The sequence below is a fragment of the Papilio xuthus genome, unplaced genomic scaffold (genome assembly GCF_000836235.2).
Source record: "Papilio xuthus unplaced genomic scaffold, Pxut_1.1 DF824655.1, whole genome shotgun sequence".
In the NCBI taxonomy this organism is placed as follows: Eukaryota; Metazoa; Arthropoda; class Insecta; order Lepidoptera; family Papilionidae; genus Papilio; species Papilio xuthus.
In genome coordinates, this window is record NW_013533994.1 from 4,168,140 (window position 1) to 4,193,963 (window position 25,824).

Genomic DNA, 25,824 nt, shown 5'->3' on the forward strand with positions numbered 1-25,824 from the left:
AATAAAAGAGAGAAGATAAGTGCAGCCGCGTAAGAAAAGCAAACTTTACCCGAAGCGCTACGAGTAAAAAGATTTACTAAGAACTGACAGAATCTTTCATATTGAAATAATTTAAAACATTCGACTTACTGTAGATTTGCACTGCAGTAAACCAAACCAACAGTTGAATAAGGATAAAATTCTGTTTTGTTACTTAGCAATTCTTTTCAATCTGAACTTAAAAATATTTTTCAATAAACTTCTTTTAAGTTCAAATTATAAGGCGAAAAAAGAAAATAAGTGAAAGCAATTTTAAACATAAATATATAATAATGAAATACAGCTGAATAAAATTATTTTAATTAATTAAAGAGGCGTATAATAAAAATTTACTTAACTAAACAAAAACAGAAAAGATTCTGCGGTTCCTATCTATCTCAGCAAACAGCAAACTTATTATATTTTGTTATTTTACGCCTCATAAATATTAGAAAATTAGACTCATATAGACAGATAACAATAAATTTAAAAAAATACAATAAATAAAAAACAAGAAAAGAATTTTGTTAGAAGATTCAAAATAGCTCATTATATTTTGTAACATGTGTCCAAGACGTGCTAGTACTAGTAATCGACGCGTGAACACTGCGCTTACGCCGAGGCGATTCGGCTAGTCTAATACGCCTTAACCAGTGGGTCACAGTTGTCAAAATATTGAGTGTTCTGCCACCCATAGACATTTGCAACATCATAAGAAGCGATGCCTTACCTGAAGAGGAATGTCTCTCCGGTGCCGAAGTACGCCTGTCGGTTACCGCGCTCGTCCTTCTGGTTACGTTCGAACCATCGCGTAGAACAATACGCACCAAAAACCTAAAATATTTGCAGTGTTTATACAAAAAGTAGAAATTGTGTGTAATAGGAAGAGAATCATATCGATACGTCGTTTTGTATTAAAAAAACTTGTTAAGTAGCCTATGCGTTCTTCATCTATGCCAAATTTTAGCGAGATCCATGCGGCAGTTGCGGAGATACCTTCTAACAAACATCCATCCAAACTTTCACACTTTTATAAAACATTACTAACATCAATTTTAAATGGTCCATATTGGATACCTTGCTTCTAAAGTATTTTTTTTTTTAATTTTGGCTTCATCGGTCAATGCTTTTGTCTAAAAGTGAATTTGAAAAAAAAAATGTATACTCACTTCGTTATTGCACGTCTTTATCATTAGCAACGTCGGTTCGTGATGTTCAACACGAACGTAAAAGGTGGTCAGAGAGCAGCCGTGCTCTTCTGTAGTATACAGTAGTACCGGCTGGTACATCGTAATCCTCACCGGCAGCCACGACCATAGAGTGAACAGCTGCAACACGCGACCATAGATCAGACCATAGATTACAAATTAGTTGAACTCGATACTAATCTATGGTAACCGGATATTATCTATGCTACTCTAAATGACATTTGAGCAGTTTAAAAAGTTTTTAGATATTAAAAACATGTAAAATCAATTCTAATGAATATAGAATTAAAAGTATTTTATCGCTAAATTCTATGAAATATAAAAAAAAGACAAACATAGACAAAAGGACGACACAAAATTAGTTGTGTCATATTAGTCGACATCTACTTGTGCGGAGTGCGTATATCCAATCCTTATGGTACAACATTGAGACAGTCGGATTGCACGAGCATACATACAGACAAAAATTGCATGCAATATTAACAATGGTAATATGTATAAACATAAAGATATCTTAATCAAGCCATAATCTACCTAAGAAACCAAAGGAAGCCTTTCTAGTGGATCACGTGATTAGCAGACGAAAAAGAATTACGATCAAATCTGAACTAAAGTTTTACAAAGCAACTGTGATTAATTTAATTTATCGTATTTGGTGCAATTATTTTATTTATTTGAAATAACAAAATATCTACGGACACTAACACAACTAGCCACGCAAAGTATTAATAATTAAATCAAGAAATCTAATCATTTTAAGGTGAAATATTGAATGGTGAGTCTTTTTTAGTGTCTACAGTAAATTATAAAAAATATTATTTGTCGCGGTGACATTCTAAAGGTAACTAAAACAAACGAAATAACCCAAGAAAAATACTTTTAAAGTGATCAAAGTAAAGAACCTATAATTACGTTTAAATTTACTACTTAAAATATTTGCATTGTGCTAACACTGTTTAATCTATGACAAATTAAAATGCAACCATAGACTAAGTGCTAACTTCCACAGATTGTATTGACAGGAAAGCATAGAGTATAACTATAGACAATCAATGCCGCCGCGACATCTACAGCCCGAGTTAGTGATATTAACATCAACCCTAGTCCGGCAAACCTTCTGTCTGAGGTCAGACGAGTGCTGGCGCTGGTCCTTGAACACCGCATTAGGGAATGGGAACCACAGGGCCAGGTGGGAGGAGCGAGGGCTCTGCGAACACCGAGCTACTTCATGTCAATGCTATTTGACACAGTCAAATAGTCGTACATACGTGACACAGATAAAAAAGCTTTACTTTCATGTCATGAATGACTTTGTCGTGGCTTATGTAATAAAGGTGTATATGATGTGCTTTCTAAATGAACTAATAGTGGTTATTCAACGGATGAGTGGATCTCGTAATGCATATTAAAAACAAAAACTGTTTATTTTAAAGTACTTTAAAATGAAATATAAATGTCATACAATGTTCGGTGTTCAACGTGAGTATTTGGCCGTTATATTAATTCATATAAATGTATTACGAAAGTTTGAATATTTTAATTTTAAGCGGTGTAAAATGTATGATACATTTTTGTACTACATAATAACATTGTTATAAACCTTACTGTGGGATTCAACCACCTTAACGTTGTATTGACACGTATGTTTGTCTCCATTGCATCAAAGAGAACTCAAGAGAGGACATTATTTTTCAATACAAGAATCACTGCAGTTGAAACTCACAGTAACGGAGGCAATTTCATAAATACAGTTGAATCTGGATTAGCGAGTAAAATGACGCGATCCCTTGAAATTTCGGTTGTCCAGGTTCAACTGTATTCAATAAATTACCTTGCGTCTTAGGGTTGATGCTTATAGATATAAAAGTAAATATTAATTTACGTAATATATTTAAATTATATAGAAAACATTAAAATTGACAAACACTGGTAGAATGACGCACTACAAGACATGAAGTATAATATTTTCATGCAAGTTTTATGGTTGATACAGACTGCATTAAAAGATTTTACGCTATATTTAAGATAGCATAATTAAACATGTAAAAAACGAGCTGTTTTTGAATCTGAACCAACCATTACACGCTTTAGGCCGATTAAAATAGCAAATAAAAATAACAACGAAAAAAAAAACGAAGCGACGACGTCGAATCTCGAAGATATCTTGTAAGCTAGGCTATAAACGAAATAAAAAAAAACACCTAAGTGTTAAGCGGTGCATCTAAACATCGATAATGTCGCAAGCTACCAACGGAGCGACACTTATGATTTGTGACTTAATACTACTTAGGTCTTACTTCGCTCAGGTCAAGAATCTGCGACTTGATCGTTTGTATTGGGTAAACGCCCATCGATAGGGCGCGCGGGCCCGGAGAGTGGGAGCCCTAACGGAAAATCGACACACTGTTAGCACTCACACGAAACAATCGATAACATGCCACAGTCACATCACTAGTCGCGATGTCCTGCTCGCTTATGTTAATTCAAAAAGCCGTGTTCATCGCATCACCTGTTACTCGAAAAACATTTAAATTTTGTAAAACTTTAACAAGATCTTCTCACACGCATGCCAACTTGACGAAAATATAATTTCTTTTTATTAAAACATCATTAATTATCAGATGCTGGCCTCAAAAAAATAAAATGACACTTAAACACAATGATAAAAAAAAACATGAAGATAGTAAAAAATCTGACATTCAAAGCTAAAGATGAAATGAAAGTTGAATCCAATAAAGTCTCAGCAAAAGAAACTAAATTCGATAATGTTTTGTGGAATGATCACATCGAAGTAACACAACACCGTCATCGACAAATCTGGCGACACAGACTGAAAAATAAAATAACTTCGTGTTGACAAAGAAAGGTCTGAGATGTGTCTTGCAACAGATCGACACACGCGTGGTCAATGCCGTTCGGATCTGGTCAATCCGTGGTCTGAAGTTAGTCGTGTTAGGAACGCAATCGAATGATTTTATGACAAAGATAAGCCAAAGCCACGCCTAATGCTTTCGATACGATACCATTTGTTTGCACGTTTCCTCAGACATTCTCTGCAAATCAAGTAAAAACAATTCTAAACACATTATAAGTCAGTTGGTCTGTTCTGTTGCGTTTGGATGCAGTGTGTTTGTTGGACATCTGTAGTCATGTGTATCGATGAACAATCAAATCTAACTTTCAAATTATTTACCGTTGCATTATACAAATAATATTATATAAAATCTAAAACGAAATTTCCTTTTTTGTGATATAAATATTCATTTAGATTGTTTTTTATCTGTAAAATAAGATTCATAAAAATGTTTTTATTAAAACATAGAGTAGTCAATATCAGTAGTTCCAGTAGTTGAACTGAACATGTAAAGTCGGATTTCAACGATGCGTGATTCTCCGAACGGCTGTGGGTACAGCGACAAACACTGAGTCGTTTAAAATTGCTTTTCGTAGTCCGTTTGCAGAATCACGCATGGTGGAAATGCGTCTTAAAAGTTAGTGTTAATTATATATGTCGTCTTATACTGACCTCTCGTATGGTGAGGGTATGGGACATCATCTGTATGTTGACCTGCGACTGGCTGGTGGGTAGATTGTCGGAGGAGCGCGACCTCACCAGCCGCGAGCCCGTTATCACTTGCTTGGACTTCAAAGTCATCTCCGTCTTTATGAACACCCGTGATATGTACTGTGAACTGTTTACAAAATTACCAATCATTAACAGAAATAATTTAAATAATAACACAAAATTTCACAAACGGAATTATTAAATTTATATAAACCTCAATGCCCGTATGCTGAATGCGGTGCGGAGCAGCTTAGTGGGTGAGGCGGGCATGTTGCGGCAGAACTTGTCGATGGCGTGGTCAACGCCGCTCTTGCTGGCTTCCGCGTACCACTCCGAGCTAGTGTTGGCGCAGTGCTTATGGAAAAGGATCAAGATAGCCAGCGCTACCCTGTAGAACACCTATAACACAATATTTAGTAAAACAGAGAAAATAATATGCATCAAAACTTCTCAATTAGAGCTATGTGCTAGGTATATCAAAACACTTGCTAAATCTTCTTTTCCAGCTACATTTATCTTAGTAATCTTTCTTACCTTAATGCCCTCATTAAAGAAGCAGTCGAGGACACGGACGAGGTGCGGAAAGGGCAGTGCAGCGAGGATCCACCACTGCCAGTCGGCGTAGATGCGCTCCGGTCCTATGGCGCCAGACAGCCGCGACAGCTGCTGCGCGGCCGACTTCTGCAAGCAACGCCCGCGTTACGGGTACTCGCGACAACGATAATATTACCAGTAACTAACAAAAATAAAATACTAACGCCCAACCCAGAAAGGTAGAAACGATTTCGAATATCGATTTGCTGCGGTCCTGGTATACATCTTTTCTTTTCTAATAAACAGATACATCTAAGCATACATGCTCGTAAGTCTCGTATGTTCTATTGTGGGACATTAGTATCTTAAACATATACTAAAACTAGTGATTGGTAGAAAGCCAAAACTAAACGAGAAGAGATGCAATTGTATTTTGACAGATTGTAACTTAATACAATTAATTTACGTCACTAGTTTTGTTCCATAGAAGTAAAATTATGAAAAGAATATCCTTTACAACTGCTAGTTATATAATACTAAACATTAGTTGTAGCCCGATTGTTAAAAACGATACGGCCCCTACAACGAATTAGGGGAAAAAGAAAAAAATCTAAAATTCAAGTACATATTATCGTGACTTCACAAAAGTAGTTCCTTCACTGAATGTCGTTTATTAACATTGAAATGGCATAAAGAATGTTGTACACTTACCGAAAACTTAAAAAAAAAACTAGTAATGTTGACTGTTTTAGATAGAATTACCTTCAGGCACTACCGTATTCCGTTGATAAATGAAAAAAATATTATTTGTTCCAGATTAAATCTAAAAACTGATATAATTTGAAAAAATTATTTATGATTGAACTCTTCTGCTTGTATTTTAGTCTATTTATGTTGCATTTGTATACATACAATGCTGAAGCAAACCGAGTGCGTTGCTATTAGGAAATATAAAAATCACATGTGTAAACAAAGCCTTATAGGATTGCGTGTCAGAGCGTTATAATGCAGCCTACTATCGGACCCGCCACGGAATCACACGCAACATAAACATCAGACGTTTTTTATTATTAGAATAACAATGTTTCTGTATTTACTAATACATAACAAGATAATACGATTAACGCAACAATCAATAAGTTTTTATATAATTTCATTACGGAGGCCTATTGAAAATGTCAAATGACAAAAGATGCGAAGAGCTGTGTAGAAAAAAAGAATGTAATAAAAAATAAATATAGGAAGAGAGAAGCCTAGTTGAAATTGTAATTTATTGCAGTGTATCTAACAAAGGAATCTATTTATAATAAACCATAACTTGTAATCGAGAACAAACACCACAACAAAGGGCCACAACGTAATCGAACCCATAAATATTTGATAAGAATGTCGAGAGGGCAGAGGTAGTGACCGCTGGTATCGATTCCCTCGTCGGGTGAACGACATCGGTATAGCAAATCGATGGAGCACCTTTGAACTCTTCTCTCCAATTGTCACGTCAAATAATCAGTCGTCAGAATCACAAAGTCAATCTAACTGCCTTATTCAGAATTTTATACAAGTTCCTCATACGAACGAAGACTATTTAACGACTCGACTTAAGTTTATTAATTAGGTTTACTTAATCGATATCTATCCTGATCAAAGTACGTTGGCGGTTCTATAAACGCAATAATTAACTACAATTAGAGATTATTTAGCTATTTAAAAGTAGAAAACACTACACCCCTTCCATCCACTCTAAAAGCAATGTTGTGGCTCTCGTGATTGCTGCTTAAATTATCAGTACTTCGTCTCTCGACTACATACAAGGTTTGTACGTGGTAATGAAATCACAAACAAATCTTACGGCATGTTTCTTGGCGATCTGCATGACCGTCTTCCAGGTGACTTCGTTGTGCAATTTGGTTTGGGTGATGAACATCTTTTCCTTTGACGCCACCAGGCTCGCCATACAGTGGTAGCATTCTTCCTCTGCGAACAAACAAAACATTATATTAATACTGATACATATATAGCTTAGTAATGAACAACGTCACACAAGTTTAGAAATCCCTGGAGTATCACAATATCAAGAGCAGCGATGGCCACTGTTATGTGAATGTGTTCAATTATCGTGCCAACTGGGCGGGAACGGCGACGAAGCGCAGAGGCAATCAACACGATGCATATGAGAACGTAGAAATACATGCAGCTTAGTGTATTTCTTACAGTAACGTAAAATGCAATACTTCGTTTGGTTTTGTACAAGTCGAGTCATGTCTAACCATGGGTTTCCACTGTCGAAACAGTCACAGTAATAATCACATATTATGTTTGATCATAAAGCTTTAACTGACGTGGTAGTCATTAATTTTTCTGAAGGCATATTTTCAGTGCAATAAAAATCTGTGCCAGGTTAAAATTAGAAAAGTTCCCGACATATCTGAAGCCGCAATTGAAAGCTGAAGGCTACATCGCAATGCAGCATCGTTGCAGACGTATTATGAATGTCGTAAATGCCATTTGAAAAAAAAAGTATAAACCATTTTAACTTAAAATGTGTAAATAAAGAAACGTCACTATTTTATTACATTTGAAATGCCTTTATTAATGTTATTTATTGCATAAATATCGGTCATTGAACAAGAAATATTTTTTTATACGGAATTGCCGGGTGAAAAACACTATGATAAACACAAGGAGATAGGGAAAGGGTGGCATACATAAACTAAGTGGTTTATTAATCAAGGAATTAAAAAGTTAAAGTGAGTAAACTGAAAAGAAACGTTTCAGAAAATTTCCATTTGAAATTAATAGCAAAGGTCGAGACCCCGCCATTTGAGGTTAGGCGGTTACTAAGTGCTGTGTTGCTAAGTGACTCCCCCTTTCCCCCCATCGCCCCGGGATACGAAAACGCCGAAAAGGCAAACTGTACCGTCCATTAACGTGAAACGAATTAAATTATTCAGAACTTTGATATGAAAAAGCAATTTCACGTTACGTATTTTTAAATTATGTTCTACAAATTTTAATGGAATCTCTTCAAGAGAAAGACAGAACGTTTTTAAAGTAATTTTAGGACATAATCCAATAGGCGAAAAAATGTGTATTTTCACAATTGACTATGAGATTAATCTTAAATATTAAAAAGCTTGAACTGAAGGCTATTTTAATCCAAAAGGCAGTCATATTCAAAGGATAGCAAATTTATTTATCACTACTACAATCAAACAATTAAATTTTATCAGATAAAGCCACATTCACGTGTCCGAGGCGGCCAATGAGTGTTTGATTGTTCATAAAACGTGAGCGGTCTCATAGCCGGTAGTAAAAATGTCTCGCTGGTTGTTTATTACTGCCCACGCCCGCTAGATTGCGCTAATGTAAACCAATCTTTATATACATTGTTATTATATAACGATTGTATAAACAGAGTAATTTATATAATCGTTATTCTACATTTGTGATTGTTATTTCCAAATTATTTAAATCAATTCTGAAACGGCGGACATAAATATAACAACCGCAAAATGATGTCCAATTTCATAGAGATCGTTCAAATGTTATCAATTTTTGTGCCTAATCATGACAAAACCAGGACTAACTTTATTCGTACAGCTGACGATACTAATATAATTTAAAAATCGAACTACGGGAAGCGCAGACGCGAATAATTACAAATCTTTTCTGAGATCCTAAACAAAAAGTTTTCAGGTGGATATTTTATTAAACATGTCATTTTTCTGAAAATTGTCAAGACAATTTAGTTTACGTTTAACTAGTTTTTCAATTTACAATAACACTGGTACAATACTTTAATTGTAAAAATACATTATGGACGCTACAACAGATTGCTGGTTTGGCAACATGCCAGTGAGAGTCTCGTCTTTCGACTTTCTACATAACATAAATTCTGTTAACAACTGCCTACTTCACGTTTGATGAGAGGTCACAACAAATTATATTTACAAAGACTGTAGGGTCTGTTTAATTACTATTAAAATTATTAAGCAGACTTAGTTCTTTAAGAGCGCTATCCGTCCTAATACCTCTAAGGTATTGATAGAGTTTTATAGTATAGATAATATAGGCCGTTTTATTCACTGAAACATTTCGATTAAGGTCTTTGACCTCTGATTGTAATTCACGGACAAACCAATATTGATCATAAACATATATGTACACGGTCATATGGTTAACAAACGTCAACAAAACCACCACAAATTAATACGATGTAATTTGAATTCAATTACAAAGGCATAAAGGTGAAAATAACAAAATCAAAAAGCTTTACGTATGTTTAATGTCGTTTGTTAAAAATATTACCACTCTGATGTTATTTTTATCGATGACGAATCTTTTACAGCTTTAGAGGGCCTAGCACGAATATTTGAGCATCGCGCCTTCGTACCGTAATCGACATAATATGTCAAAATTTGTTTCAGATTTGTTGTTGTATTTTATGCCCGGTAGAGGCGCTGGACTAATTTTAATACAAATTTTGTCGATTAAGTTATGAAAACATTCTCACGGAATTTCGTATTAGGCATTCTATGTTTTAAAATGAGAGGCAAAGCTCATGTTTTATTTTTATCGCACTAATTTAACAGAGAAATGCCTAAAATATTACAAAAGTAAATTCCAAACAGTCTAGTTTCGTACGCAAATAACTGTAATGTAATAAATCATAGCTAAAAAAAAAATTGTTTTCGGCTTTCATTTTCGGAATGTTTGAAATTTTCCATCAAACTACTAAGTGAACAACGACGTTACGCATTTCATCAATTTATTTTCAATATGGCGGAGAGTATTCGAAATTCAAAATAAACATTTTAAAATGAACATGTATCTTTTAGTACATATTATTTAGATACTGTCTGCAACAACTTTTTTAAAACATTTCCTATCAAACAACGTAATCACAAAAAAATCTGTAAGATCAAAGGTTAAAAAAATAAAGACATTTACTAGGTAAATATACTGATTATTATTATCTACTATGTTAAAATTACCCTTATCTTTGTACATTAAAAATAATTATAACCATACTATGTTATCGTCTGCAAATTAAATATAATGACAGATTAACAAAATTGTTGGAAATAGTAACGGCAGACGAAAATGTCACGACCTTTGACCATATCGATAAATTTTGCTACTTAAATATAGTGACGTACCGTAAACTCTATCGACAAATTAAAGTCGTGACGTGACAAAACTGTCGAAATAATATGTTTCCGCTTTCATTATCAAGAGTTCTCCAGTTTCTCAACTGTTTACGCGTGACATTGTGCGTTTAGTTTTTTAAACATTAAACGCTTGGAAATCTTTTTCCTGTCTTGTCTATAAGGGTTTTTACACATCTTACTAAAGCAACTACACTGAAATCTATTGTTTCTAGTTGTTAGAATCCTTCTTTTTATACAAACTTTTTTTTATATCAGTCATCCACGCGTAATCTAGAATTGTTTTTCTACAATAGTTCTGTGGATGAAAGGAAACAATTTATATTATTATTTATTACTTAACACTTTACTTATTTATTTATATCAACTTAGGATTTAGTTATGTATGTAAGGTGTAAAGAGTACTATGAAGTTCTTAAATGAATTAAGTATTAAATTAAATAAACTCGGAAGACAGATTCAGAGAATCGTATATCATTCCTTAATAACATCGGATCATTATAGTAATTACTTTACTGAAGAAGTAAACTTGATTTACCAAACAAGGGTTAAAAAGATTAACTTTTAAATTGTCGGACGTGAATGTACGAAATTAACAATTAATTTTTTTTTATCATGGTTTCACGGACTTTACTCATTCGTAATCTTGCGACAATTTTCGTTGGACTGTTATTACATTTGTTATCCCGAGTCCATATGCATAGAATTATTTTAGAAGAGAATAAAAAACATTACTGTGTATAAGCAATTCCTTTTAAGACGTACCGTATTATAAACGGTTAGTTAGTATTATAAACTGACTGGTGATTGCCACGATCCTCAGACATACAAGGGGTACAAACATACACTAAGAAAACAGTTTTGCATTAGCAAAACAGAGTACATACTTTGTTATATATTGCATACTTAAGACATGCAATGAAATAGTAATTTCGTACACTAAATGTGCAATTTCAAAATGCTTATAACGAATTTATGTCACAGATCATTTATAAATCCATGACAGTTTCGATATTATACTAAAATGAGCGCAATTATCTGATATATGCCGTTATGACGTTAACGATCGCTCGTTTAAACATCGCCTCGACCGCGCGAATGTTTTTCACCTTGACATTGTTTGTGTAATTCGGCCGTTACTGACAACATAACACGACAGAGTAATTTACTTCCTTATAGCTCAATCTATGATGAGATAAAAGATTTTTTAAATAATGACTAAACTAGCAAAGTATCTAGACTACCGGTAATGTTAGTAATCTCGATATAATTTAGCATTCACTTAGCAGTGACGTATTTATTTTGTCTAGGTCATGATTTAGCTATTAAATGAGCATCAAGTTTAAAAATCAATTTGTTAAATGGTACCGTAACATACGTAGTACAGCATTTGCTTAGCAGTGTGACGTAGACCGTGTAGACCGTCCGTGTTAAAGTGATAAGTCAATTTTCAAAATGGACATTTCACATTTTCCCCAATTTAACAAATTGACCGCAACATACGTAATGACATATTCCGACATCATAGCGCTAATGTCCTAGCAGTGGTGACGTAAACGATATCATACGTGACGCCTCACACGATTCAAATCGTTAACATTATCAGCCAGTCACGTGCTTACATATGATTCACATTTTTACGACACAGAGTAGAACAGATAAAAATAAAACTAATTAATAGACTATTTCATTCATGATCTCATTTTATTCGTATCGTTTTAAATATTACGCTTTATATATTTAATTAATTCGAACGTTAGCAAAGATTTTTATATCTATTTTAATTTTCAAACGACCTCGTAGCCATCTGCGATGTCAAAAATCCGCAAAGTGCAAAATACTAATACAAAAGTAGGTTATGCCATTGGAATTCAATGAGTCGTTTTACGTATTATAGATACATTTGTGACGTCTATTGATAAGTTACTTACGTTAATGATAACGATGAATTGTACTTCAAACTGTTGAAGTAAGCCACACTAGACGCAAAAGTGAGGTGAATGGATTATCGTTACTATCATGGTTAATCTAGGGGTAATAATCGAACACCAAATGATAAAAGTGTTCAAAAATGTGTTTTACAACAACTGTATTTATGGCAGACTTTTGTCTTTTTTTTTATAACATAAGGTGACAAACGAGCGAGCGGCCACCTGAAATCGCTGAAATAGCGAAGTGACCGTTGATCATAGGCATACGCAATTGCATATGTGTTGTCTTCCAAACAGATATAATTCATCTCTTTAGTCGTAACTCCCTTTCGGTTAAGAAATGTCACCACTAAACCCAAATTATCCTTGTTTCAGGCCAAACCCTACCAATATAGCATTGACCGCTATATCTTACTAATATTATAAATGCGAATATTTAGATGAATGGAAGGATTTATAGATGTTTGTTTGAACAGCCTCCTGAACAGCTGAACAGATTTCGATGAAATTTGGTATACATATAGAATATAGTCTGGAAGAACACGTAGGCAACTTATTTTTTTAATTCTGCGCTGACAAATTCGCAAGCGACAGCTAGTTTTACATATTTTGGAACATATAGCGTTAGATAAGCACGTTTAGTCTACCTTGTTATAATCTCAACCAGTTTGTAACCAAACGTAGCAAGGTTTGAGACACGCCCACGTAACACCTGTGCCGTCGAGGACACACGAGGCCTCTGTCATTACGGACCAAGTCACCGTCCGCTACACTGATACAAGTCACGCAATGTTTACTACCATAATGGTTGTTATTCTTATAACTTTGTTATTCATGTCACTTATAGTTATTTTACTAATAGGGAACAAGGAGAATTACATATATATCACGTTGTCTACTCCGTGCACAATGTTATAACTTAAATATTAGTGCATAGAAGATGAGAGCATATGGGACATAATTTACGCATAAAAACACTGTTTATTATTCGTTTTATAAAATATTTGAATTTGTTAAATCCATGTGATCATTGTATAGAGGATATTTATTTCTTATAGTTAAAATGAATCTTGTAAAATAAATTTTAATTGGCAATTATTTTAGTATCCATCTTGTATATTTTAAATTAGCATTCATCGGATTCCATCTTCACCGCATCGCCCTTGCGCTCGAATAAGAGTAAATATTAAAAACTTTATACTTTGATGTGGCATCGTATAAAAAGAAAAGAGGCAAATTTTACAGCTGGCTCTTTTCAAGCGCGGATCGTAAACTACGTAATGACTGCCATTATAAAACTAGTCGAATTTGCATAAGCCTCGTTAAACATTGTTTTGACGTCGAAAACTAAAATACTATTATTTATATAGTGTGTAAAATTTTCATCATTGTGTTACAACATCTTAATGCCACCTTTATTGTTTGACAAAGTTTTTATTTTTAATCTATAGCATGGTAAATATATATTTATTTTGGGCCTGTTACATTGCAATTCAAATTATAAGCATGATTTTTTTTATAAGAGAAGGGGGCAAACGAGCGGTGGGAACACTGAGGTGATCAACGACACCCATGGACATCTGCAACACCAGAGGAACCGCAGATGCGTTGTAAGCAAATTGTATACCCCGATTTTACCTTACTAACTATTAGGAATATTAAATAAAATAGTTATAATTAATCACCACCACGTCGTTACATATACTCCGTACATAATACAGATAAAAAACAAAGCCGTTTAACTTCATTAGAATATTATAACATATATAGTAACATAAGGAAACCATAGCATTGATAGACATTGTCAGCACATTCCAAACGACCTACGTTAACTACGATTGTATTAGCATTTATACGAAATCAGAATTAATACGTAACTTAATTTTTTATAAGAGAAGGGGGCAAACGAGCAGCGGGAATACCGAGGTGTTCAACGACGCCCATACATCAGCTATACCAGAGGAACCGCAAATGCGTTGGTGGCCTTTGAGATAGTGATAAGCTTAGTGCTAAGTTGGTACAAGAAATAACGGAATTAAAAATGATATTAACACACGGGTAAGAATGAAAACGTATACTTTTGACACTAATGTTTGATGTAGAATGTCCGTTACTACGCTAAATAACTTGTAATATGCACAAAACTGAAGCACAAATACTACGGTTTTCATCAGCCGGCGATGCCAACGACCTCCATTTTTATGAAGACGTGTAAAAATATTCATTTGGTGCGAAGCGCGATGTACGTTATGCAAATATTCACAATGGCCCTACACTCAAATGAGTAGTACAAATTAATCTCACCTAACCATTGGAACAATCTAGATGCTTTGTTGACTAATAATAATAATCTTACAGGCGAATTTTTAAATATTTGTCTGTCTATATGAAACGGCTGAACCGATTTTGACAGGATTTTCACTTTGGACAGTTTTTAATATTCGGCGCTAGGGAAGTCGCGGACGACCGCTAATTACAAATAAAGAGAACCGCTTCTTGTTTTTTTTTTAATTTAATTCAATAATGTCAATTATTTTTTGTTTTAAATTATCTATCATTTCTATACTGTGATATGAATTACAATAATATCATGACTAGTAACATCATAGTAATTTGCAACAGCTCATACTGTATACAGGTTTATCGACTTTCACTGTCAGCGACATATAAACTTATGCAATTCAGATATAAAGCTAGACGTCTTAATCTTTAACATAGTGTGACATTACAAATTAAGCCATAAAGATAGTTTTAAACAGGTTTAACAGTGCGAGTTAAAACATTAACGGTGAAATTATGAAACTGGTGCAAATCCTTGCGTGTTCTCAGATATGGCCTAAGGCCGACCAGTGTGCAGGGTCACGTGTGTCTATGATTCACTATCGTATATTCTCACGCGTTATTTCATTGTCTCAATACAAAGTATGTTTATGAAATAAAACATATGAATAGAATGAAGCAATCGCTGAGTCGTGTTCATCTATACATATTAAATACAGGCTTTCATTTAATAAGAAACAAAAAGGTTTTTCTTATGCCAGTTACCCAGGACTTAGATTTCGGATGTTAGGAGAACTTATAACATAATATAAACAATCAGTTGGTCACTGTAAACCAGACAAGCGATCCGGACAGTCGTGTTGCTCGTTAAAACTAGAGCTTTTGATGTAGACGTGTTTACGTCCGTGCTTCCGCTTAATAGTTTGGTTTTACGCAACTACGACTATTTTTTATATCATCAGTTTGTATACTGCTTTTTTCACATTTGGTACAATGAGAAGCACCCTGTATATTAAAACTACGTATAACATTCTAGTGTAGTTGTGTACAATAGTCGTTTTCCGGAATATACGTATAGATAAATATGTATCATTCTTTGTTTATCAAACCTTTTTGTGTGATTTACCCATATAAAAACTCACCCTCTTTCTTTTTAGTACGTCTCCAAGCGTTCAATTGAGATTACATTTCGAACTTACTAACCAAACTCTCAGTGTTAAATAAAATCAAAGGATAGTATATACTTCTAAATGTAAGGTGCTGCCAAAGCGAACGAAAATCGAATAAAGGCACGTCCTTCATAAAATTATAGCTTAATCAGCTTTAAAAGGCTTTCCTCTCAAACACATAGAACCATCGACAAAGCAGAGATTTCAATCGGTTAAGCCGTCGAGCTCGCTCGAGGGCGTTCGAGGTACCGGAGGAGGGGCCAAGGGGGGAGGGAGTGTCTGAGGTCACGACCTATATAATACATAGTTAAAGCCGTTCCCAGAGGAATCAAGTATGCGCTGCGAGATGAAAATGTTCAGTTAAAAGCGAGCCAAGTGTATTAAAACGTTTTTATGAAATTCACTGTGTAAACGGTAAAATATTAAAAGCCCTTTTCTATTTTTGTAGTAACTTAACATTTTTCTTCTGAGCATTTACATTTGGTTGTATAGTAATTATCGTTTTATCTCCTACCAAGGATAATACATCCCATTCTATATTTTCTTAATTATCCTCGAAATAAACCTTGCCAAAATGTACAATCCCTATCAAGGACTAAGTATGGCCACAACATCATACTGAATAAACCACTTCAAGACGTCAAGTTTTTTCAAACGTCACAAAAGCACTTGACAACAAAGAGACGTCGTGGTAATAAACAACGGCAGAGCCATTGATTGTCCGTACACGTGCGTCGGAAATTTGAACAGGCGGAATATTTTTTGTAACAGGAAAACATCGTATCATTTAGTAATACAGAAACTAAGATTATAATCTTAGAAAACCAAATAGTGTTAATACAGCTTTATGTTCCACGTGCGAATTGCAAAATAGGACATAAAATCATAGTCAGAGAAGATAAAACCGTGTTGAAAAAATTGAAGACGTGTCCTTGGTGACAAGTGGCGTGACGTCACAATGCGCTGGAGCGCGGAAAAAAGCGACGCGAATGCTAAACGCGTGCTCAAGTATCTTTGTTCAGATATGGATCGATTTTTTCTATTCTATGACTCAACCACAAGAGTCACTTTAATATTATTTTCCCTAAAGAAAACTGAATAGCTCTGATTTCATTTTAACTATGAAATTTAAACGAACTTACGAAAAATTATGTATCCTGTTTCAATTTCAGTATCGAATTAAAACTTTCAACTTGCTAGGACGGGACTAGTAAAATAGATAGTACGTAGAGAATAATTTTATAAAAAAATTAAGTAGCAGATTTTCATCGTTTTTTGCTCAGTTTCATAATCGAGTTGGGCAATTTAACATAAAAACCTCTAGTCCTGTAATAAAATACTTTCGCGTCTAGTTATACTCCAGCTACAAATTGGCCGTCTGAGTGGCACGGGCGTGTCGCAGCCTAGATCTAAATTATGTCATCCGACGTTTGAGGCGCCGTCTCCGGGACTGTAAGGGCCATTACAGCGATGCGGGCGGGGCGGATATGAAGGCATGATGATAGTTTCACACGAGGGCAGAACGGTGAATCAGTGCAATATTACAGTTCAGTACTGCTATACACGCCGTGACAGAACAGTACAGTTTGGACAAAGTGTAGCACAACTATGCTATCCTACTGCACTGCTTCCCTGTTCTGTCCTCGTGTAAACTAGAATAACTCTGATAACCCACCCCGGTTCGTTACAAGCACGTAGAGGCTTCGCGTGACTTTCATGTTATGAGATTGCATTGAGCTTCATAGTAATAAAATAGATAACTTCTTGAAAACATTTATTACGGGCCTTTTTGCGGATTACTTCGGCGATTATCAAAGAAATAGCCTAAACATTTAAGATACAGGATTGAAGAAAGAAACACCATAAAGAGCTAGATTTTAATAAAATATCTCTTAATTCAATTCTCGTCTTTGTAAAGATTTTTGTAGTATAGCTTCTTAACTCACTCTTTGACTATGAGGCTGTAGTATCAAAGTACAAAAGACATAGTAAATAACACGAGGGCGGAAGAGGAAGTCCACCGGTCTCAGGCGAGCGGTGCGCCACCTGGCGTCTTGTAACCACAACACCGGTTTGTCCACTAGTTTTTGTTCAGCCCTTTTAACCTTTGCTTTCATGAATTAACTATGGTATCAACGTTTCTATTTAATTGTGTACTGTGAAGTGTTTATTCCGGTAGTATGAAGCTTTTGTATTGGAGCTTTGCCTCTTTATTATTTTGTACTACCTACATTATAATAGTTTTTTTTATGGTCAAACTTAAAACGAATCATTTTTATCCTGTTCACATCCAAGTAAATACTAGATAAAGAAAAAATTATATAGATTAGCTGTGATAAAGAATTTTTATTGTATTTTGTCAGCGAAATTAAATTACACTTGCTATCCCAAGATGTAGGGTAATCGATAAATAAACAAACTATTATAATGCCATAGTAATAGTTGTAGAGTTCTGAAAAACTCGAAGCGTCGCATTTGACACGCGATTCTAGGAAAAAAGTTGGAACGCAACGGTAGCGAGGCGGGCACGTGTATCAGCGCCCACCGGAACAAATACTTCCTATTGCTATAACCACAAACACGTAGAGTACTTTATCTCTTTCTGTCTTTATCGTTTTCTCATTGAACTCTATTAGACTTCTGTTGTCCTGGTACATTAAAAATTTTACTAAAACGTCAATAGCATTCTATGTTTTTCAAACAGAAAGTGTATTCATAATAGGAAAAATTATCATACATATTATTATAAAACTAGGTATCGCCCGCGTGTCCGTATGTGTTCTTCCAGATTATGTTTGACATCTATGCAAAATCAGCGGAATCAATGCCATTCTAGAGATTCTAACAAACATCCATCCATACAAATATTCACATTTATAATATTTGTAAGATGTAGACGTAAAAGTATATTTTAAAATCAACAAAACGAACCATAATATTTTATATACCATCACCATTCACCAGTATAGTTCTGAGGCCATTCATCCGTCTGGTTCAACATAATACAATCAGTCGAAGGCCTTGTCCCCGGAAGCGGCGTCGTGAATATAAATTGGCGTGTCGTATGCGTTCCGATCTCGCTTCTGAGATGTGGCGACGACGGGAATAGACTATACGATAAAATTGCGACCGCTTTTATAGATCTTTAAATACACAAGATCGAGGTAGCCGTGTTATTTAGCTGTTGCTTTTACGTAAGTGTACATTTATAGCATATGAATATATGTAAACAATATGACATGACCCATATGTGAGTTAATTGACATAGCTTATTAAATATAAATTATACGAAACTCCAAAATGCTAAGACGTACATATGCGAGAAATACATAGACCTACATATACATTAGCGATTACAGGTGGCCGCTCGCTCGTTTGGCACCTTTTGATATAAAAAAAAGAAAACAACACGAATTTCCAAGTAACTAAATATTGGGATAAAAGCTACTTATCTTACTAATATTATAAATGTAAAAGGCTGGATCCCGCTGAAATTTGGCATAGATGTAGAACGTAGTCTGGAAGAACACATAGGCTACTAATTAAGTTTTTTTTTTAAATTTCAATCCCGGCGAATCTGTTTCAAACTATAGCTCAGTGTGCAGGAAACAATGAAAAAATAACAAGTGGACCGTCAAAAGGTGTGAAGATGTCACTAAGAAGGAAATCAACACTCGGGTCCATCCGGCGGACAAATTGACGCAACTGATTACCGCCTCCTCTCGCACGGGCACCGGGCAGGTGTCCCAATTCTTCTCATTGTCACACACGTCAGAGATATCTTTGTACGATCAAATTATGCGAATTCAGACCGAAATAATTGTGCCATATCGGTCAAATACCAACCAATTATACGTTAGCTCGCGCTCCAACGAGTGAGACGTAGGAAATTGACAGCGCGACGAACACAATTCAAATCTGTGATGATGCGATCAACATTTATCGTATCTTACTGACACTATAACCGACGACCTATTTTAGATTTTATTACCACGCAGGAGGGTTCCATATCGATTTGGATTTAAATAGATCGTAGTACTTTCGATACAAGTCAGATCCGACTTTATTACATTGGTTTAAAGTTCAAAATCAAATCAAATGTGTAGCAAATATAAACTAGGAAGGTAGCTCCGGCAATTTGCCTATTGCTCTGCTCAATTATCGCCCCCCGCGCTCATTACTGAATTAAGGCGAGACCGACAGTAGGTATATTTCGTGACGCCTGTGTCATTGTTGAATCGGGAGGATGTTTTATGTGACCGGCTGTTACCTGTCGCTTCCCATCAATGGTGCAAAGTTCAATTACATCTTTCATAAATTTTACATTCGATACGATTAGAGTTTTATAGAAAAAATACAACTGACATATCTTACTTGTTACTAATATTATAAATGCGAAAGTTTTAGGTGGATGGATGGATGTTTGTAAGAAGGTATCTCCAGAACAGTCGCTCGATGACGTACAACATGGCCTAGAAGGACACACGGGCTATTAAGATTTTTTAATTCCGCGCGGATGGAGTCGCGGGTGACAGTTAGTTTTAAATATATTGTAATGGGTTGGTTTCTCAAAATCTACTTAAAATGAATAAAAAAACTATAAGAAAACATAAAGTAAGATGCATTTTCATAATGCATTGGCAGCTAATGACGCGGTATAAAGCGATCATTAGAGGCGAGCATAATTAATAAAGCGGCTGAAGCGGGCCAATAAAATTAACGGCGCCAATTCCTGGAGCTATGCTCCCCGGGGGAAACAAAATGAGCTTTAAAATTAATTGCATGTTATAATAGAGCTAATAACTTGTGAGATTTAACTTGCGAACAATTCATAAATCAAATTATAATACTTATAGCTAGTGGATATGAAGATGTAGTATATAAGTTGTCTAGTATTTTCATAATTGAGATTTGATTATTATTTAGACATTAGCGGTCGCCCAAGACTACTTTCGTGCGAAATTAAAAAATAAAACTTTGTAGCCTACGTATTCTTCCAGACTTTATTGAACAAACGCCAAACAGCGAGGTCCATGCAGCCCTTTTGGAGATACTCTTTAACATACATCCATCCATGCATGTTTTCATCAAAATTATCGCATTTATAATATTAGTAAGAAGTAAGATGATACCGATACTTATGAATAGGATGCGAATTATCTAATATCAGATGGAATTGTTATCAATTATTCTTCTGTATCGTTGAGATAAAGACAATACGTTAAATTATTTTTTTAATTAACAACTAAACGTTACTAAATTCAAAAAGGCAATAAGGATACTTACCAGGCATAAAATGCAGCAGTGCCGCAGTGATAGGATACAGGCTTGGACTGTAGGTGATATCGGGGCATGCATAACCCAGTACGGACACGACACGGTCCGCGACCGCGCGCCCCTTGCGCGTCAGGTGGTAACCGAGGCAGTGGGTCGCCTCCACGAACGGTGGCAACATAATCGGCTTGTCCGGCAGTTCCACTGTACCGAACACCTGTGAAACAAGGAAACAACTAGATAAGTACAAGGTTCTTTATAGCAGATACTTTGAGAAACGTAAACCAAAAAAAGAAGAGGTTCTTGAATAATATCAGACATAATCTGTTTTGCTTAAGAGACTCAGTTAACATATTGCCCATTTTGCAAGAGGTACCTAACGAATTGCGCATTTCAAAATTGTATTATATTTATATAATAAAAAAATCCATTTATTCATTGCGAATTGATTGAATAAACACACGTCGTTGACTACCTGAATGTAGACAAATTCGCAAGTGCGCTCGTGATTATCCACTTTGCGCGCGAGGCCGCTGATCCGGCTTCAACAGGCCCCACCGGCTGAATAATCGCCATTAAATAACAAAATCATTCAATTGTTTTTAGCTTACAATAAACTGAAATAGTACCCAATTTAACGACATAGAGTAGAGAGATACTGTTACTCAATATTAAGTACGTTTGGATCGTTTTTATTTGAATAATAGCTGTAAAAAAAAACTTAATATGTATACTTCCAGACCATGTTCTAAATTTTTGTCGAATTTCAGCGGTATCCTTGCAACTGTTCTGGAGATTTCAATCAAACAGATATGCATCCATCTATTCAAACATACGCATTTATAATATTAGTTAGAATTAAGACTATACACGAGACTTTAAAACCATTATGTCTTATTTACGTTAAGAATTTTATTTTTATAACTAATACAATTACGTTTATTCAAACTTTACTACTTTATATGTATTTCTAACAAGAAGTTGGTTGAGGTATTAATTGTATAGCATTTGTATGAACAATTAATGTTATTTGCATAACCAGTCATCGTCAAATACAAGCGCGCTCTGATCAATATTTTCGTCGGAGATAAGGAAACTTGTATTAAGACTACCGTTTAATTATCTACAAATAAAAATACCACTTCGAAATTAACGTGACTCGCATTATTCCCGGTTTACATGTAGAAAAATTAACCATGGATTTTCATTGTCGGAAAACATGCACAAAAACATATAACACTAAAGTAATGACTTAATTAAACGTATTCTTAGTTTGATAACTCGTTTTTATTAACTTGTAAGCGGATAAAGACACAATTAACAAAGCTATAACTTTCCATTTTATTTGGATGCGGTTGTTTATAGCAAACAGGCATCGTAAATAAAAGATTATCCATTTAAATGTTTCCTTCATCTTTCTTAATAACGTAATTCACAAACGCGCATGAAACATGCTAGAAAGACGCGACACCCGAGTAGTTTTGAAATGTACATATACTGCAAAAATTAGACAGTGAGTTTTTTCTGCGGGAACGTGAATTCAAAAACATATTTTTATATAAGTTTTTTAAGGTGAATGAGAAATATATCTAGCCAGTGGAAGACGGTAGTTAGATTATTTACATCAAACAATCATTCGAAGCAAGAGAACAAATGATATGTAAGCATATTACCTTGACGACTGGACTATTTAGCCAAATGGCAGTTCCACATTTAGCAACTAATTCATCAAGAAACAAAAGCTAGCGTAAAACTAACTCGTGAGTTCAATGTCCGGTGAATCTTAGATAAGGGCATTGGAAATGCGTTCGAGAGCGGAGACGGCCCAAAGGTGCGATGACCGTGCGCGTTGCGCGACTGATACAACACAAATCATTCTACGATGTATCTAGGGAACTTTATATAATTCAAACGTTATGGCTGCTAGCTTAGCTTGTAGCTAACCATGTCATCCCAGGTGAGCTCATGCATCAAAGGTCAAGGAAAGTACGCACAGAGGTATGGGCTACAAATTGTGAGGTGTCCAGTAACACGTACGAAATTACAAGCAATCATAAAGTTTGGATGGCATTGTACCAGCCTGCCAGCCGATGTGGCCGGTGCCAGATTTATATTTAGATGTCAACAGAGCTGGTTCGCTGATGTACAATGAATAAAACCTGATGTAACTCTAACTTTTAATAAAATTAAAACCTACACTATTATATTTGTCGTAAGTCTATTCTAACATACAAAACACGAGTCAACCTAAAACCCATACAAAACATATCGAAGATCAAATTGGTACATTTTACGAGCTATAAGATAAGGCTTTTAGTATAGCAACAATTTCACTAAAACATCCATAAAGTTTTACTGTCGATTTCGACCAAACAGATAAAGTCGAGCATCGTATCGGTTTATTTGCGAAACGCTTCGAACGTATCCAAAACATTCCATTACGTGTCCACTCAGCTGTGGGTGTGGACGTACGGGACGTACACTCGTATATTCTATTTCCACATTCACTTCCGAATATCATGAATAAGGCATTTAATGTACGTGTATTTCCTATTTGCTTCGATTCATAAATGTGACAGGAAACTTAAGGAAAGCTTCATATATTTATAAGCCGAATGTTTATCTTCTATGTTTATTATTAAAGCCATCAGTCTTATGAACCAACAAAGACACTTAAGTAAGTACAAAAACATTTTTGTCAAAGATAAAAGATGGGTTGCACATTTTACATTATATATTTGCCAAAGCAGTTCAGTTGCAGAATGTAGGCATGCTTGATTTACAAGCTTGCAAAAATGATCAAGCTCTCTGGTAACCTCTACCGTTGTTTCGTAAACAACTTCATGAGTTATGTCCATGACTGGCTCATTTTGTTATGAACTTCGTTTAGTGTGTTTTCTTTGATGTTGCCTTTTGTCTATGCCAATAAGTTAGCCGCAGCGATTGCCAAAATATGCGCGGAATCGAACGCAATGACGTTAATTATAAACAATTGTTGCCGATGCATTTTATATATACATTCTTACTTAAAAATAGATTTATTCCTATCAACTTTTCAGTGCACAAATATATTTTATTATAGCGACAGTTTTACTGTGTTAAAGAGCTTTTACTCTGGGAACAAGAGATCGTTAAAGGTTAGACTTATATAAGGGACTCTAAGTTTATTATGAGCGCAGGATGAGAGTTAAGGTTGAAAGGGCAACAGAAACGGGTCAATAGAGGTCTAACCTTTATTTATTTAATTTATACGGTCCAAAAGATCCAAGCAGTAAAAATGTGTGAAATCATTCAAAAAAATATCAACAAATTCAAAATAGAACAGAGTAAAAAGATCACGTCCCGACGCGCCGGCTGTCACTGTCACCCCGGCGCCCGCGCCTCGCCGCCGGTCGTCCTTCGCCGAGTCAAGGCCGCCACAGAGCAAACACATCGGTCAAAAACAAAACCGTTTAAACCAGTTCCACAACACCACATCCGAGACGTATTGTTCATGATAAAAACTTTAAAATGGCCGTCAGCGTAAATATTTGAGTTAAATGTTTAAAGAAAGAACATTGAAGTGCGTGAGTGAAATATAAACATCTTTTATAATTACATCGTGTTCTCGCTGTACGGAATATAATAAACAACAAGAAAGAAAACTATTCAGACTACATTGTAACTTATTTAAATTAGATAAAATTTTCAAGCCAATAAATTATTGTATGAAAATCCTAATAAGATTTGCGCAACACGTATAATAGGATTTAGGAGGGTTTTCGATACGTTCATGTTTATTCCAGTTAGATGTTTGCACAAACAAATGCACTCAGGGCCCGCCTTGATATCGACTCAAATATTTTATGCGTTGTTATTGAAAGCTTTCGACACACGTTCGCTAATAACAACTATAAATTATTGAGATAAACGGCAGCGGCCGAATGGTTCAACGCGAGTTGCAAATACGCAATCCAACGTCCTTGGAATACAAAATAAATTCTCACGGCTATATTAGACCAATGGTATGGTCTACAATACACGTATTTTCATTCTGAATGAAGCCACTCTTTTATATCTATAATTGAATTAATTATCGCCCGTGCCTCCGTCCTCGCGGACTTACAAATATACTTAATTAGTAGCCTATGTGTTCTTCCAGGCTATGTTCTACATCTATGCCAAATTTTGGCAAGGTCTATGCAGCCGTCCTGGAGATACCTTCAAACATCCTTCCATCTAAACATTTGCTTTTGTAATATTAGTAAAATTATTATTTTTAACCCTTTTAACTTGTAAAGCAGGTAAACATTTCTGGTAGTACCTAACATGTTACAAAATTGCGAACAATCTTAAGCGGGTACTAACAAAGAGACGTACTTGAATCGTCCGGGTTATAGTCGGGGGCACGAGGGGCTCAACAGGCACGTGGGCGAAGCGCTAAGGCACCAATTAGTGCAGAGCCAACCTCGACGCGACCTCTTGCCACCGACAATCAACGGACTAATTCAATAAAATGCTACAGACAATTACACAATTGCAAATTTTGTGTAACGATGATATTTGTTTTGCCGGTTCTGTGTTATTTACATCTCAGTGTTTGCTTCTCCTTTGTGTACAATAAGGTTGTGTAAATAGAAAAAGTTTATTTTCACACTGGACTGTGGTAATAAATAACTCACGATTATGTTCATAATT

The 25,824-nt window shown here is 35.2% G+C and overlaps 1 protein-coding gene across 5 annotated transcripts in view; it reads right to left on the reverse strand.

The window, feature by feature from the left end:
* Positions 1–25,824, reverse strand: part of sky (GTPase-activating protein skywalker) — a 60,930-nt gene that overhangs the window by 4,027 nt on the left and 31,079 nt on the right. For 2 of the 5 annotated variants that reach the window (XM_013325711.1, XM_013325709.1), the window contains exons 4-12: positions 21,160–21,364; positions 7,175–7,299; positions 5,326–5,472; positions 5,006–5,190; positions 4,753–4,918; positions 4,250–4,279; positions 2,341–2,433; positions 1,188–1,346; positions 749–852 (exon numbers count right to left, since the gene is read on the reverse strand). In XM_013325711.1, the coding sequence (XP_013181165.1) occupies positions 749–852; positions 1,188–1,346; positions 2,341–2,433; positions 4,250–4,279; positions 4,753–4,918; positions 5,006–5,190; positions 5,326–5,472; positions 7,175–7,299; positions 21,160–21,364 (1,214 nt within the window). The remainder of the gene's footprint in view (positions 1–748; positions 853–1,187; positions 1,347–2,340; positions 2,434–4,249; positions 4,280–4,752; positions 4,919–5,005; positions 5,191–5,325; positions 5,473–7,174; positions 7,300–21,159; positions 21,365–25,824) is intronic. The other 3 variants (XM_013325710.1, XM_013325712.1, XM_013325713.1) reach the window with 3 other exon arrangements.